The 17,550-nt window shown below is 43.0% G+C and overlaps 1 protein-coding gene across 1 annotated transcript in view; it reads right to left on the bottom strand.

Annotated features, from left to right (window-relative positions):
* The window catches only part of AP1B1 (adaptor related protein complex 1 subunit beta 1), a 313,702-nt gene that overhangs the window by 14,002 nt on the left and 282,150 nt on the right, over positions 1-17,550 (bottom strand). Inside the window, exons 19-20 of the mRNA XM_085634510.1 lie at positions 14,223-14,309; positions 12,423-12,577 (exon numbers count right to left, since the gene is read on the bottom strand). Of these exons, the coding sequence (XP_085490636.1) occupies positions 12,423-12,577; positions 14,223-14,309 (242 nt within the window). The remainder of the gene's footprint in view (positions 1-12,422; positions 12,578-14,222; positions 14,310-17,550) is intronic.

Genomic DNA, 17,550 nt, shown 5'->3' with positions numbered 1-17,550 from the left:
GTGTACCGCAAGGATCAGTTCCCTCTCTGCAACTCTTTAACATCTATATGGAACCCCTCACCTCCATCCTCAAAAATACCAAAACATCTCCTTCCACCTATAAGCGGACGACACCCAGATCTATCTCGAAACCTCCTCTATGGAAGACATTCATAGACTTAACAACACTCTAAGGGAAGTCCAGCACTGGCTAACACTCAACCAATTGAAACTGAACCAGGACAAGACAGAAATCCTGCTCATTTCCAATAAGAAGCACAACCCCCAAGTCAAAGAATGGATAAAAGCAATCTATGCCCTCAACTGCAACCTCACCCTGACCGACTCAGTTAAATCACTGGGAATAACTCTGGATCCAAAATTGAACATGACCAAACACATTAAGAACTCCGCCAAGAGCGCATTCCTCAACCTTAAACTGCTCAATAAAATAAAACCATTCATCCCTCCAGCGATCTCAAACAAGCCACTCAGTCCCTGGTGCTTTCCAGACTGGACTATGGGAATGCAACCCTCACAGGAACAGCAAAATCCTACTTAGCCCCTCTGAGATCAACTCTAAATGCAGCAGCCAGAATGGTCACCGGAGTGAAGAAATTTGAACACATTTCACCGGCACTCAGAGATTTAAAATGGCTCCCAATTGAAATGCGTACCAACTTCGGAACGGCCTGCCTCACGCACAAAGCCCTGCACACTGGGAAGCCCGCCTACCTGGCCGCCAAACTCAAGAAAGCCGGCCAGACAAGGACCCTCAGGAGCTCAAACACCTTACTCCTCATCCCCCCGAAAATGCACAAACAAAAAGCCTCTTCTCGATCCTTCTCTGGAAATGCTCCAAGAATCTGGAACTCCATCCCAGTCCATATCAGAATTAACCCCTCATTTGTAAAATTCAAAAGGCAGCTCAAAGACCTCTTCCTCAATAGCTCCCTGCCAAATGGATAGCTGCCGCTTGAATGCAGACTCTTGCCCACCACATCATCCAGTCACCCCAAGTTTAAAAACTGTACCTCACCCACCTACCAACTTAGTCCTGCCTCACCCCTGTGTATATCACCCCTTTATTTTGTAACTTTTTGGATATTAAGGCTACATTCTGTTCTGAGACTCTCGATTCGCAGCAAATCAATATGTATACTATTGTTACGTTTTGTATTGATTTTCCTATCACCTTTGTTGTAAAGCGCTCCGATACCCTCGGGTCTGGCTAGCGCTATATAAAACTCTTAAATAAATAAATATTAAATAAATAAATAATTCAGTTAAGTGCCACACATTGTCAGTAAGCACTACAGACCGGTACTATAAATGCCCACTCACTTTATGAGGTCTTCCCCAGGACACTACCAATCCTTGAAAGGTCCCTTTTGCCACAAACTACCTGTGTGGAGATACTGGGCTGCATTAAGAAAGTAGTCTCTCACACACAGCCTGCTCACATGTTCACATGTAACCAACCCTGAGCTTTTTACCATAGCTGGACTGCATCAGCCTCATCTTAAAAGGAGGACACTGGTGGTCAGCCCTCTCAGTTGATTTACTGTCATTTTACAGTAAGTGAGACACAGGTATTGAGGCTCACTCACAGTAAAAGTCCAAAAAACGGATAGTCAAAAGTGAAAGATCCAGGGGATTAAGCAGATGAAACTCACTTTGCAACATTGCTAATGAAGAGATTAAGGGAATTGTGTACAAAGTCAGGACATACTTGTATACACTGTGTGGAGGTGACAACTGCTCAAGACATGCCTCTCTCGGTATCTCAGTTTTTGAAAGTCACACCCTGTCCACAGAACCCACAAGCTATTTCAAGACATGTCAAGGTAAGAACTGCATGCGTCCTTCTACTCTTCAAAGGAGCTAAAGATTGGCATGCATCGTTAGTGGTAACCAGCCCTTTCTTTGGGATTAGGAGTATCAACATCTCCTCTTTTAGGTTGGAAAAGGCACAAAGACCAATTGTTTTCTGTATTAGGCAAAATATTAATAAAAGAAACATGCCTAGAAACCTCTGCTGGAAAACAAAGTATTAGGATTCAATTTTAATACATAAAGCCTGAGAAGCTTGTTGGAGAATTGTTGCAGACAGTAAAAGGTTCATGAGAAAGTGAATATAGTAACCTTCAGATATAACAAAATGAAGAGCTTCTACATTACATTTCCTGGAGAAACATCAGATCTTTTCACCTTAAAAAGGTGCCACTATTTCCTCCCTCCCCTGGAATAAATGTATCATCTGGTGTTTTTGTTTCCCATAAGTTGCGGTGTAAATGCAGAGATACCATTTTTCAAATGGCTTTTCAAAATGGCTAGGCGAGACCACTACAGATTCACAGTGCCATCTCTTAGTCATCAACCATTTCTTGGAGAATAACTGGTGATTACAAAGGGCATTTGTTCGTTCTTACCCAGACTTCCTTTTGTTTGGAGTTACTGATTAAAGTAACAAGCTTAGAACAACCATCACAACATCTTTAAACCTGTGAAGTATGATTCAAGCTGTGCCATTGGAAAAATATTTTACATTAAAAAGGAGAGTACAGACAGCATTTCAGACATGAGATCAAGCAAACAGCCAAGAAGCAAGAGTGAATGTGAATACTATATCCCATTAATGGCACGTAACTGCTCTTAGCCTGAATTCCTTCTTTGATCACATGCATGCACCATAACTTTACTGCAAAAAGGAGCATCTTCTTCATGCGGACAGGCACCCGGCATTCCCGACACATCTCCAACAATAAAAACTTTGTATATTGCTTGAAAACACCCCAACAAGAACAAATAAAGAACAAATGAAGACCTTGTTCTCTAGGGGAATCTTCATTATAGTCATAAGCACTGAATAGTCACACTCACACGCTGAAGCCTTTTTTCCTTTATTTTTATAAAGCATATATAAAATAATTAATATACTTTATTTTAGAAAAAAATAACTTTCTGTGAAAAATAAAAGCATTAGAAAAGCCTATAACCAGCTATATCGGCCAATTCTCAAGTATTTACTTTTTTTTTTTTAAAAAGGGTAACTATTTTCAAAATATATACAAAGTTACTAACAGAAACCTAGTGACCTGACAAGCACTTTTTTCCAACGATGAGGGAAAAAACCAGGAACAAAGTAGCCATATACGCTGCAGTCTAAAAAGCTGGTAGAAATCTGAGCTGCTCCATTATGGCACAGAGCACCTCCAGTAACCCATCATGCACTGTAGGCGGTAGTTGGGTCAGTTCTCCCAAAAATCGAGAGCAATTACCGAAGCCTCTTCTCCAGGGAGTAGGGAAGGTTGCTTGTGATTTTAATTAAGATTCGCCTAGCAGGGATCTAGGACTTCAGGTAAGAAACTATTCCTTTTCCTCACGGGGATCTTCATTTCAAGCCATAAGCACTGATTAGAGTAGAAAGCCCTTCCCTATAAAAGAAGAGGAAAAGGAGAAAGACCTACATTGCACTATCCAAACAGACTACATAGAAAGGCGTGTCCTGCCTAGACCTCTGGTCTGAAATCTGTGTAAATGCAAAAGTGCCTTGTGAAAGTATGTACTGACTTCCTAGTAGCTGCTTTACAAATTTCTGCAATGGAAATGTTTCTTAATAAAGCAGCAGTAGTGGCCCTACAAAGAATTAACTTTGGGCCTACCAGCTAATGTCTGGTTGGCATTATTATAACATAATACAATACAAGACACAATCCAACCAACAAATATGAACTGCTTTTAAGAAGCTAAACAAGTTTGTACAGGGCTAAAATTAACAAATAGATGGTCACATTGTCTACTATCAGAACAATTTAGAGCTGGAGTCGAAGGATTCTCAAAGAAGGTCAGAAAAGAGATGGTCTGATTTATTGTTTGATTTACATGAAAAATCTTAACTTTGGCAAAAAAAATCTAGCATGGTTTCTCATAACCACTTGTCGTTCTTTAACAGAATAAAAGTTTCCTTACAACAAAGGACCTGGATAACACCAACCTGAAGGACGGAAGTAATATCCACAACAAAAACAGTTTCCAGGGAGAAATGTTTGGAAGATGCCTTTTGAACAGGCACCAAAGGGGCCCGATATTTTGGATAGGACCACATTCAACTCCAAGGGAGGCGAAGGTCTGCTTATGGGAGGGTAAATCTTAATTCCTTCCAGAAAATACTTGACAAGCAGGAGTCTGAAAAAGAGGTTTGAGAAGGGGTTTTCCTGTAAGCTTTTACGGCTCCAAGGTGTACCTATATAGCAGAATACTGCATCCCTGACTTCGCTAAAACAAGAATATAAAGGAATACAGAGTTTCTTGGCATTTGGTATGATCACTATTCTTTTGTAGGTTTCAAACACAAAACCTCTTCAATTTGAATGAACATGAGGTTCAAGTGGGAGGACAACTATCCTCTTTCAAGTTCTTCATACATTCTTCTGGCAGGTTTAAATGTCCATATTAGAAGAGTTCAAGAACCAGGCTCCCAATCTCAGTGATGGAAGATCGCAATGTAAGAACTGGCCCCCTGAACTTAAACTGAAGATCTGGTTTGTGTGGCCACTCTGGACCTGTAAGAATCATTCTCGAGTTGTCCTTCACTAGTTTGATGATCACCAATGAGAGATCAATGGCACTGGCTGAAATGCAAAACAAACATTTTTGGCCAACTGATTAAAAGAGCATTCCCCAGAGCTCCTGGTTGGTAAAACCCGGATGTATACCATGGGCATTTCCTTCTGTCTGCGATTGCAAATATGTCAGCATCTGGAAATCTCATTTGGAAAATGTAATTTGCAGGACGTTTAATCAGGATTTATTTATTTATTTTACTCGCTTGTATAGCGCAAACGAATCATCCCAACAGGGATCTCTCGGCGCTTAAAGAAATGAGCACTCATAGTCAAAGTCTCCTAGAACAACCACGTCTTCAGAAGCTTCTTAAAACAGGATATCTCGGGGCAAGACCGGATATTTTCTGGTAGGGAGTTCCAGTGACTGGGGGCCAGATACGAAAAGGCACTGCCCCCCATTTTCACTCTGTTAATTCTATGAAGGCACAGCAAATTACGATTACTAGATCTTAGATGATTCTCTTGGATTAGCCAGCTTAGAGAATCTGCATGCACGCTTTGGGTTCCTGATGGGTGGACTGCTATGATATGCAAGTTCCTTGCAATCAATTATCTCTAAATTGTCTGGGCATCTAGAGACATCTCTGGCTCTCATTATAGGAAGCTGGGTTTCTGTTGCAGGAACCCCCTCACATTTTGCCACATTTCTAATGCACTTTGACTGGATGTGCCCTGGGTCCCTGCCAATCAGGTTCCCAGGGCCCGAGTTCTTTCCCAAAACTGTACCTTTGTACCCCCAATTGGCACCTCTCTGGCCACATGCAAGTCCCTTGTAAAAGGTACCCTAGATACCAAGGGCTCTGTGCCCAGGGGAGGCTTCTAAGGGCTGCAGCACATATTGTGCCACCCTTAGAGGTAGGTTCTGTGTGTGTGTGTACACACGTACACACACACACGTACACACACACACACCCCTCCCCCATCTCCCCCTCGCCTATTGTATAGGTAAGGCACCCCTCTAGCTGGGTGCACTATACCACTGATGAGGGTACAGTTGCATGAGCACTGTCCCCCTACAGTGTCCAAGTCCATTCTTAGACATTGTAAGTGCAGTAAAACCATAAAGAGTATATGGTCTGGGAGTTTGCCATTACAAACTCCACAGCACAATAATGGCTTTACTGAATCCTGGGATGTTTGGTATCAAACTTCTCAGAATAATAAACCCACACTGATGCTAGTGTGGGATTTATTATACCATGCACTCAGAGGCCAACTTAGAGATGCCACCTGAAAAACGACCAGCCTCTGGTGGGTTCCCGGACTGGTAAACACCAACCTGCCAAACTATACCTTACTTTAGTATACTATATACAGAGTCAGCTTCCTACACTCATGCCTCCCTGTTTGTGGAGATTATATATTTTTGTTAGGTTTTCTGTCTGAAAAAGAAGGGAAGAGGTTGTGAAGCAAGGTAGAAATAACCGTCGGGCCAGTTGAACCACCCTCAATTCCAGGAGGTTGATGTGATGGTTTTTTTCTTTTAAAAACCACAATCCTTGGACCTAGAGAACATTCATATGGCCTCCCCATCTCTGGAGAGAAGAATCGGTCATAATTGTCTGAGGGGGCACCACCATGGGAGGGGAATGAACTGCAAACTGAAACAGTCAAGTTGTCCTCCCAAATGCCTGACAGTTGATGCCACTGGGCATCCAGGCAACCTGCAACGGCCTCATCTGCAGATGGGTGTTTGGAATCGGAAAGTTGAAGGAAGCTGATGAGCCCAGAAGTGACAAGATATGATGAGCACTTCACTTTTAGAAGACTCTGATACTTAAGATGGATCGAACACAGTCTCCACTCCAAAGGATACACTCATGTTGTTACGGAGTCTAAGCCCAGGTAACAGATGTACTGTACTGCAGTTGTTAGACACAGATGTACTCAAAGGCCCAACTGATGAAACAGAGACATCCTGCCTACTGAATCCAACTTCTTATTTTGGTTCTAAGGAGGTAGGATGTCATGTAACGGTGTTTTCTTGCTGCTGCCACTACAAAGATTCAGAAAGAGGATCTGCATGCATGAAGGGAGAATCCAGCTTGGGATATTTGAACTTCTTTTGCAATCCTGAAGGGGCAGACTTGGCTGAACCTGAAGTTAAGGATAGCTCAATTGCATGTTCAAGAAGTCCTGAAACCAACAGCAGCAAAGGGACAGCAGAAGATTGTGGATGTCATTTCATAAAGATGATTGAAAACTTAGGCTGGTTCATCAGAATCGGTATATTCAGCTTGTTGGCCCCTCACACCAAAACCTCATTGAAGGTGGTGATGAACAATTTAGTTACCTTCTGTAACATTCTTTCTGGTGAATACTCTTTCTAACCAAAGAGTCCTCACCTTTTAAATATCTCCAGGCACTATACTGGATCCAGAAATTTAAAAAACAGGGACACCGTGCACTCGTAGGTAATTCAGTGGGGCTCCGCACCAACTCTGTTCCACTCTGGAGGGGGTGAACAGATCAGCATAAAAGTGCCAGTCATGCGCACGGACGTAAGTTTCTTTCATATACCTGCACGACCCCACCAGATGCGGAGTCCATCTGTAGATTGAAACAAAAAGTGTGCAGATTCCTAAACTAGGACCTTTTTATATGTAAAAGGAGACCAGTCCACATAACGGGGGTGGGACAGTGGTGTAGAATTTGTGTTTAGAGTATCCTCCAGAAAGAGCTTTATCGAAAGCAAATAACATTCTTCTGATGGATACTTCTGAAAACAGATTCCTCACCTTGTGATTAGATATCAAAGCAGAAACACCCAAGGTGGTGGGTCTGTGAAGTGGCTCAGATCAAAAAAGTCCTACTGGCCTAAATGGGCAAAAATGCCAGTCTCATTGGACCTGGCTGTCAAAGCAGTAGTACTTGTTGAACGTGTGCACTGATATCCACGTATCAGCCTGGGCAGGCAATCCACGTGCCAATGCACTGGCAGGACACTTCTCTCTGGTGGAAAGAGCTTTTGGAAACGGCTTCTTAGCCAATGTGTAACAGATATTAATACAGAGAATTATTCATCAGAAAGTGGTCTGCTTCTGCATCGTCTTATCCTTCTTTACAGTTGAGACCCCACAATAAGTTGTTTGTTCACGTGATATTCCTTCGTACGATCAACATAAAAGTAATCTGTTGGGGTGCAAGCCGTTGAGTCATTTTTCTTCTTTCAAAGCATAAGGCAGCACAAAAAAGGTTGGAAGAGTAATACCTTGTCTGACGTGAAAAGGCGTCACCACCTTCGGTAGGATTGCAGCTTGAGTCCGTAACACCAGTTTTTCCAGAAAAAAGGCAGAATGAGGTAGGAACCTGGACCAAGATGGCTTCAAGCTCACTCACACATTGTGCCAATGTTATCACAACCAGAAAAAACGTTTCTAAGGTGAGTAGGTGCAATGAACAACTGTGCATTGGCTCAAAAGAAGTACACATGAGGAAAGTGAGGACCAAATTCAAGAGTCAATGTGGCATCCAAAAATGATTTAGGCAGAAACATATGTTGCAAACCTTTAAGAAAACACATTACAACTGCTGATTTCAACAAGGACAGATAATCCGGCAAGCGCAAAAAGGTTGATAGGGTTTTAACAGTGCCTACAGCAAGTCATTGCTGGGCCAAAGATAAAACAAACCGCACTACATCTGACAGTTTAGTCTGCAATGGGTCTAGACGAAGCCATAAACTTATCCCAGTGCCCGGCAAACACTCATTTTATGGATGGATGCCTGCTCAATTTCCATGCATGGAGGCGTAGATTGCGCAGTTCCAGGTGCAGCACCCTGCCCTGCTGCTGCAACAGCAGATCCTCCCAAAGCAGCGTCAGGACCTGACAACAGATGCTCAGGCTCCAAAATCCTAAGTACCAAACTCTCCTGGCCCAATCCAGAGCCACGAGGAAGATTTGGACCTGGTTTTTCCTGATGCTCTTCAGAAGTCGAGCAGGAGAAGCAGTGGCAGGAGTCCCGTTCACCACTCAATGCGGAATCAGTTTCCAAAGGACAGCCGTCTTGGGAACTCCAATGAGTACAAATATTGACACTGTGCGTTCTTGGTAGTGGAGAAGAGATCAAGCCAGGGTTCTCCTCATTGTTGGAAGAAGCTCTGCACCACCTTTGTTCCATCTACAGTTGAGATCTTCTAGAAGTCAGTGACCGAGCTGGTCTCACTTGGAGTTTAAAGATTCCACCATGTGATGTGTCACCATAGAGATTCCTTCCAGTACATTACCCACAACCCTACCCCACCTCACCCTGCCATATAGTATTGGTGTTGTACATTTGAACCTGGACCAGCGTGCCCATGAGGTCCACAGGAAGGTCCTTAACAGCAAGTGAAAAGTTCAAAGCTCCAACCGACGCATGTGGAGCCTTGTCTCTGCCAGAAAGCAGATTACTTTGATCTCCACTTCTCCTAGATGGCCTTCTCAATCCATTAGTGATGTGTCCGTCACCAATATAAACTCCAGGTGGAATGAGGAGAGGGGTCACTGCAGATCTTTCTTAGTCTCATCTGACACATGGATGGAATCAGACAGGTTCTCCTTGTGAGGGGGCAAGTCAACTGCTGCAGTTTGCCCTGGACTTGCTACAAAAAAACAGCAGAGCTCGGAGGACAGACAAGAGCGGAGAAACAATTTAATTCATCTCCGAGACCAACGTCTAGGACTGATAACCCTTTACTAGGAAGACAATGTACAAATGAAATCATCAAGTCTGTTTCCTAATCATCTCCTTTTGCAAGCAAGTACTCTACTCTATATACTGACTACTTGGGGCAAATGGTGTCAAATATCCACGCAGGATGGATAAACCTAAGATGAATATGTTAGGAAGCTGGTGTGTGTTCTGAAACCTAGGGCAACACTAGACCAGGCCCTTGTTATTGACTGGGTCCCGTCATATCTACTGTACCAGCTCACCTCTGAGCATCATGTGTAAAACACGGTTTGTGGAGAATCAATAGGACACAGAAGTGCAAAATAAGTTACATTTAGCAGCAGGATGAACTGATCTCTCAGTGATGGAAGTAAACAAAAAAACAAAACAAATTAGTTTCAGGCGAAGTATGCGCCAATGGTGACAAACTAACATTTTCCGAAACAACCTGGAGTTTTGTTGTTCTTTTAGTATGAACCCCCTGGACAAGGGTAAATATTCAAAAGTGATAATCTGTAAGGGGAAGGAAACTTAAGTATGGGAAAAGTAAACGGTAAACCAGAGACAAGAGCAAGTACCAAGGTAGGAGGAACAGCAGAGGTACCAGGGAGGAGAACAATAGATAATTGCAAGAAGCAGAAGGAGAGGAAGAGAAAGATGGGGGGCGAGGTGGGGAGATGAAGTGTGAAGAAGGAATAAAAGAGTGAATACACTTGGTTCTGTAGAAACAAATAAGTGTAGAATGAGAGCAGGGTGGAATGGAAACAAGAGCAAAAAATCAAAAAGGGGAGCAAGGACAGGCAAGCTGGTTCCAAGGGCTTCCTCCTAAGGACTACCAACAGGCTCAACATTTAGGGTGGAGTAGGAAAATTAATCCAAAGGACCAGCGGCGAAAAAGGAAAAGCAACATGAGGAGCAAACAAGAGACAATGGAGTAGCCAGGTAAGGAATTATTAGACTAGAAGAGCGGAAGCAAGATTTGAAAACATGGCTGGGACAAAAGCAATGGACTGGTTGTTAAGAAAATCAGTGGGACAAGTTGGACATGACAAGAGGAGGAGCAAATTGAAGAAGCACAGGGAAGAGAAGTCTGTGAGGAGAATGATAGAAAAAAGTGCGAGAAGGAGAACAGTTAAAACAGAGAGCCGGACACAGAGCTCCGTGAATGAATAAACAAAATTAGCAGTAGGAGAAAGAGGAGGGGTTTGTAGAGAAGGGGATGGAAAAAAGAGCACCAAACACTGCATAGTGGAAACCTGGGGACAAAATTTAAGAAGCTTAGAAGAGCAGGATGAGAAGGTAAGTGGTTGATCCAGAAGCAAGTATTGGTGAAAGAGAAAGACTAAGAAGACCAGTGATTACATGAAAAGCAAGTGGGAGAAGTAAAATTAGAAGAATAATGGATAGCAATGGTAAAATGCCAAATCTGAGGGAAGAATAAGGGTACAGGTTAAGAGAAGACTTTACAGAAATGAAAAGAAGACTATTATGAAGAGGAAGACGGAAATTAGGAAGTAGGGGGAGAGGCACAAATAAACAGGGTACAAATAAACAGAACACAAAATAAATGCAAAATAAGGCTAACCTCTAAATTCTGCCAGTTCGGGGAAAGCAGATCAGCGGTGGCGAGACAGGACGTGAAAAAACACATGGAGACACGTCAATTAACAAGAAGAGAGCAAGCTTTCTACACAATAAAATATATAAAACATTTCCCTCCCAATGCAATAAAACTTCGTTCTATGGAGACAGTTACATTTGTAATTTGGAGGCACTCCATATACAGTATAACTTGGAATACATACCACTACATTAAAAGCCATTAGACACAGGTCCTACTAAACATGCTAAGAGCAAACGTCTCTTTCTATGATACCCCATATGAGTTATACAGAACGTTTCCCCAATACATCAACATTTTGTTGCAGCACAGACATATGTTGTATAATAAATTATCTGCTTAAGAGAATCTCTCTTTACAACCAGTATTATGCAAATTACAATTACAAATACATTTCCTGTATAACACAAACTGTTACACCAACATCTCCTCTTCATCCTGCCAAATACACGACATCTTACCTATGGAATACACTGCGTGTAGCATAAATCTGTACAATAAATTGTGTGTTACACAGACCTACTGAATACCCTGTGTGCAGCACACACTGAGCAATACATTGTGTGGAACAGAGATGGTTGTCCTACCATACCAGTATTTAAAAAAAGAAAAGAAAACTGAAAATCTTTAGAATACAAAAGGCCCAGAATATTTTCTGCTGCCAGCTGTGGTGTGCATTGTTGCCCAGCACCACACTTTCCACCTCTTTTACAAATGTTTAGATTTTTGGGCAGCAAATCATGAGGAAAATAAAGATTGTAAACTGCTAGAATTAGAAAAAGTAACTTGTTTGGACAAGAAGGGCAAAATCTTCAAGAAAGGCATGAATATTACAATTCTTATGTTTTCATGGCTCTCTAAAATATTAATTGCTCACTATATTTTATGTGCTAGGCGAGTACATACCTGGACCAATTATTATAGGAGAATAAGAGGACTTAAATAATCGTTGCCTAGAAAAACTACTGGCAGCAAAGCACTACAATCACTTGGACAACGAGAAGCCAAGGTGTGGTGGTCAACAAATAAATCCAGCAGAGATTTCCAAACGATGCTGCTTTAGAAAGATACATTTATTATCTTTTACATACCTGCAGTGGAAGGACCCACACTTGTAACCACATTCAATAACTGGTCACCAGTCACAAAAATGCTAGAGGCCCAGAACCACACTCAATGTAATTTATTGACTTCTAACATTCAGGCAGAACAAACATTTCAGAGAGAGTGGTGTTCCAATACCTTATGGCTTGGGAAGGTTGTGGCATGTCTGAACAGAGTATGCTGAGCTTGACTTTGCTCCAACCACGTACTAAATGAATTTGCTTCTTACTTTTTGTATGCTGCAGAGGAAGAGTTCCCTCCCAAAAGGTCAGGCAAAGGTTTTCCTCAGTGAAGGCGGACAAAGTTTCCTAACTCTTCCAAGGTGAAGTTAAACACGCACAGGGCACAGAATGGCTGTTGAGTAAATACACTGTAGTCTCATGTGACAGTGTCTCAATTTAAAGCACTGCTACAAGTATGCTGTGCAGCCTTACCGTGTAGTTGGGGTTCCCTGGCTGAATGCGCATTTCTGCTAGGACCCAGATGCCATTGGTAAGCTTCAGAGATAAGTAGAGCATGTCCTGTCCCTCCACGGTCCTCTTGGCGATGGTGAAGATGTTGTTGGCCTGCAGCCTATTGGTAACATTGTCTGCAGAGATGGAAAGGAAGACAATCAGCAATTAGTAATGGCATAAAGATTACAAATAAAAAAACATGGAGTATCTGCACTAGACATCATTCCTGCAGGGTGGGACTGAGATGCTTTGGCATGTCTACAAATATTTAATCAGTTGTGAAAGAGCATGTGTTCCTGGGTGCTCATATTAGCAGATCTGAATGCACTGTATGTTAGAAGCAAAAATTGCAGCGAGAAATTGTCAGTCCAGAATAAGGCAGATATGTTGAGATATCAGTAAAAGATCAGCAGTGAGTGCTGCAGACCAGTGCAAACAAGTACACAGCTGTTTACTATAAGCATGCAAAAGAACTGATGTGATTTGGAAGAGAGGTGTGTTAGATCTACACATTGAAAAAGGATTAGGTGGTGCAGATTTGGGCTGCAGTACATTAGATGCACTGCTTGATAGAAGCAATGTCAGCCTGGAACTGCATCCGGTGATCCAAGTCAGGAGTAAGATCTACTACAAAGTTGTGCTGGGTCCTACCAGTGGATAATGGATCACTCTATGTAACTGTGTTAGACTGGAATAGCAGCAAGTGCTTTAGGGCAGGCATGCCTAAAGAGCAGTGTATGGGGGTGATACATCTGCTATAGAATAGCAGGGACAGCAACAAGAGAGGAACATCTATAGAGTAGCGAACAGCACATGGATAGGACATCAATACGGAGGGCTATAGATCAAGAACATCTAGCAGGCAGCTATCAGTGATAATCTCAATCTGTAATTGACCAGGATGAGGAAGATCAAGGGGCATAGGCAGAGCTATATAAAAATTCTTGGTTCAAGACTAGCAGGTGCACTGAGTGCTGCATCTTGGTGCTGAGGCAGTATCAAACTGGACAGTCTCAACCCTGGAATGCTCAGTAGTGCAGTGAGAAGGCTATCTCTGCTTGAGAATTCCCTATAGCGAGAAAGAGCAATCTTTGCTTTGACAAAGGCTATGCTCAGTGTGATCGAATGGAGACCCGAATTTTGGATTAGGAATTTCATATGTCAAAGAAGTGATCTCACCCATGACTCTGTCTATGCCAAAGTACATAAACTCACATTAACAGTGCTGCAAATGATCAGTTGTAGCTTTGGAATTCCATGTGGTGAGGAGATAATAAATGGTGCTGGGAGTGATCGCTCTTGGACTGGACTCGTATGCAGATGGGGAGATACTCCCGGCATTGAAAACCCCAGTGCAAGAGGGAACAAGTCTTCGCATTAGGATCTGCTGAGCAGAGAGGGCATCGTTCTGGTTTGGAACCTCAGAAGCAAAGGGCAATGTCTTTGTCTCCCTCTCTTCTGAAAAGAGAAATGCTCTGTTTAGCACTTCTTTGCTGAACAGTGCAGTCTCCTCTTCAGTACACTATGTGGTGATGAGGCTAAATGTGGGCAGTATTCTGCTCTTTGCAAGGGGATACTCTTAGCTTGCACTCCCATAAGCGGAGAGGACCAGTTTCACATCTGGAATCTCCTCTAAAAGGGCTTTCTCTGCTTTTAATCAATCAGAGGCACACCCAAATAAAGATTCTCATTCTCAGATTGGCTGAAAGGCTGGGGAGTCACACTCATCACTGGAATACATGCAATATGCTGAGGGAGCAATCATTGCTTAACACTCACCTGTGCTAAGGAGGCAGTCTTTGATTTGAAACTGGGCTTCGTTTTCATTAGGAATGTCTTTCCAGGTGGCCAGGAACATCTGCCGCTCTGAGGAAAAAAGATAATGTGAATGAGGCAGAGTGAAGGTTAAAAGACATGCAGACAAAAGCAGCCTTTCACAATGGTCTCCAACTGAGTAGTGCTACAGTCAATAAAACAAAAGAAATGAAATTACTTACCTGTAACTGCAGTTCTCCAGGATTGGAATCTTTCATAGATTAAGATGCTTGAATCATTACCCATTGTTGAGATGAAAGTCCCCCTGTACCTTGTAAAAGCAATGCAATGATAGGCATAGACTAGAAAAGGCCTAGGGCCCTTAGTTTAATAACCTATCATTGTAATTTCGAAAAAAGAGACCAAACAGGTTGTATCACCCTCTAGAACACTTCCAAGAGTGGTTCCAATCCCTCAGATTTTATAGCATGAGAGAAAGAGAGAGAAAGAGAGAGAAAGAGAGAGAAAGAGAGAGAGAAAGAGAGAGAGAGAGAGAGAGAGAGAGAAAGAGAGAGAACGAGAGAGAGAAAGAGAAAGAGAGAGAAAGAGAGAGAGAAAGAGAGACACACAGAGAGAGAAAGAGAGAGAGATGAACTTTCTTGGGGAGGAGGGGGGGGGTCGCATGTCAATCTATGAAAGATTTCGATACTGGAGAACTACAGGTGCAGGTAAGTAACTTTATTTCTTACTCCAGTATTGGTTCTTTCATAGGTTCACATGCTTGAATCGGATTAACCAGCAGTTGAATAGCACATTTCTCACACAATCCAATCCATATCCAATGTATAAAACAAAATACATATATGAGTACTGTGAACAAGGCAATTAGTCAAAATGCGTCAGTGGCTTATTTGACTACTAATATTTAAAAATCTCTCCTGGAGCCTGAACATTTCTCTTCCATTATAAGTATACCAAACGTAGCAACTTGCACTCGGAGGGCCACTGGAGGGCTAAACCATAATTAATTTATAATGGAAGAAAATGGAGCGCTCCCACTAGAGGGTAGGAATTGTACTGAGACACTACAAGTCCCAGCATACATGTGGAAAAGTGGACTCACCAGTCAGGCCCCACTGGAGGGCAATATAAGTAAATTAGCATGTGGGGAAAGGGGCGTTGGAATGTTGATGCAGAGTTTTCAGCCAAGTGATTTATTCAAGAAACATTAGCTGTATTCACACGTTCCGGCTACCTCCCAAATCCTTGTTTACGATGAGATGCATATATCTGTGGATGCAGCTGTTTCCTTTTTGAAAATTCTACCTGAATGCCAATAGCTTTCCTATCAAGGTACATTAGTACCATATAGAAAAGCAGAAATACAATGAAAATGAGCAATCACTAAGTGGATGGTGGGAAGGAAGGTACGGCTCACCTTTATTGGAAAACATGTTGAAGCACTGCTTGGCTCACAGCCACATTCCTGTGTACTGCAGATTACAAGTAGTAGTGCTGAGTAAAGATGCGTCTGTTCTTCGAGGTCGCAGACCAACTGATTTCAGGGAGAGACATACCAGCAAATAACACCATAGAAGTAGACATAGTACTAGTAGAATGAGCATGAACCGTTGAGCGCAACTGCCTGCGAGCTTTCTGTTGACAGAAGTGAATGGCGTTGGATATCCATCTAGATATGCTTTGCTTTGAGAGAGGAAAGCCTTTTCTTGAAGTGCTGTATGCTACAAATAGCTGAGAAGATTTGCTGAAGACTTTAGTCTTGTCCAAACTGAATTTTAGGCATGTTGTGCCCTTTCAGCTGATGTCGTAGGGTTCGGAAATAAAGACTTGAGAACCACTGATACATTAAGGTGAAAGTCTGAAGGGACCTCAAGAATGAATTTAGAGTTTGTGCGGAGAAGTACTCTATCATCCCTCAATAGGAGGAAAGGTTCCTGGATGGTGAAAGCCTGAATCACACTGACTCTTTTGGCCGAGGTTAAGGTCAGGCAGAGAGCTACCATCGAAAGCTTTAGGCGCCATGGCCCGGCAATCGGAACAGGACCTTGGGCTGTGGTCGAGTTCCAGGCACCAGAGATACACTAAGTGGGGTCCCTGACCGTCATGACACAGTGACATGCACCGCACGGTTTGAACCCAGAGGTCTTCTTACACAGAGGTGCGATTGAGGAAGAGGAAATCCGTGCTTTACAGCACCGAGGGTCCAGGCACTCGGAATAGGGCAGGTCTTTTTGGTGAAAACGTGTATCTAGTCTTGCTGGCCATAGCTTTCCGAATAATAAATTGTTTTTTTAGTGCAAACAAGTTTTGTCCCAGATGAATACTGGCAGTCACTAGACGTTGCACATCACATGGTGTTTGATTATGGTTACTTAACCTGGGAATGGATTGAAGGATTACGAGGCTACTCTTACCCATTTTTCTTTGCAAGCATCTATAAAGCTCTACAGCTGCTGAACAAGGATGACGTCCAGCTGCTGATTTGGATACCTCGACTAGTACAAGCTACTCTTTCAGCTATAGCAGATGTAAAGATTTACTCACTACTGAAGCAGCTGGAAAATGCAGAAGTGGCAAAGTGGGTGATTGACTCAGTGTAACTGACTGCCTGTGAAGCACTTGAAGGGACTGCGAGACCCAGAGAGCCACGGGGGCCGAGAGGACATCGCCCGCCCCTCCCTCTTCGCACCTGGAGCACTTTAAATACTTCTTGCGCCTCCCGCTTCGCGGGAGACGCTGCGCCAGTGTAACTGACTGCCTGTGAAGCACCTGAAGGGACTGCGAGACCCAGAGAGCCACGGGGGCCTGTGGAAATATGGATTTTTCTGATCAGTTATGTCCCCTATCTTGGACCCCAACGGTTCTATGTGCATGTTACAAATACAAGTATGTTCCCTCCAGTTCCAGTTATGAAGACGCAAACACATGTGCGTCCACCGTTAACATGTCCTCTGTTGATCCGCCATGAATGGGCCGGATATTCCATTCCTAAGTACGAAAGGCCACCGCCTTTATATGGTTCACTTATGCCATTTTACAGTCCAGGCAAGTAGGCCCTGATTCTGTCATCAAGCTTTTCTTGCCTTCTGCCTCTGAAAGCTCCAGTCTGAGCCTGCATCTGTGACCATGAACTTTGTCTCATTCTCTGTGCGGCTCACGAAGCCTGACATCAGCCTACTGTCTGCCAAAAACAGTATTTCACCTTCGAAATTATCGGCTCCATTCCCTGCCCGATGCATTCCTGTCTAGTAGTTTAAGTAAACATTCTTCCAGCTACCGAGCAAAGGCCCGGCTTCTCTGTCTTTATGCAAGTAATTCATAGCCCTGTTAC

The sequence above is a fragment of the Triturus cristatus genome, chromosome 11 (assembly GCF_964204655.1).
Source record: "Triturus cristatus chromosome 11, aTriCri1.1, whole genome shotgun sequence".
In the NCBI taxonomy this organism is placed as follows: Eukaryota; Metazoa; Chordata; class Amphibia; order Caudata; family Salamandridae; genus Triturus; species Triturus cristatus.
The sequence above is the reverse complement of the archived record's forward strand: the minus strand, read 5'-3'. Positions and strand labels throughout refer to the sequence as shown.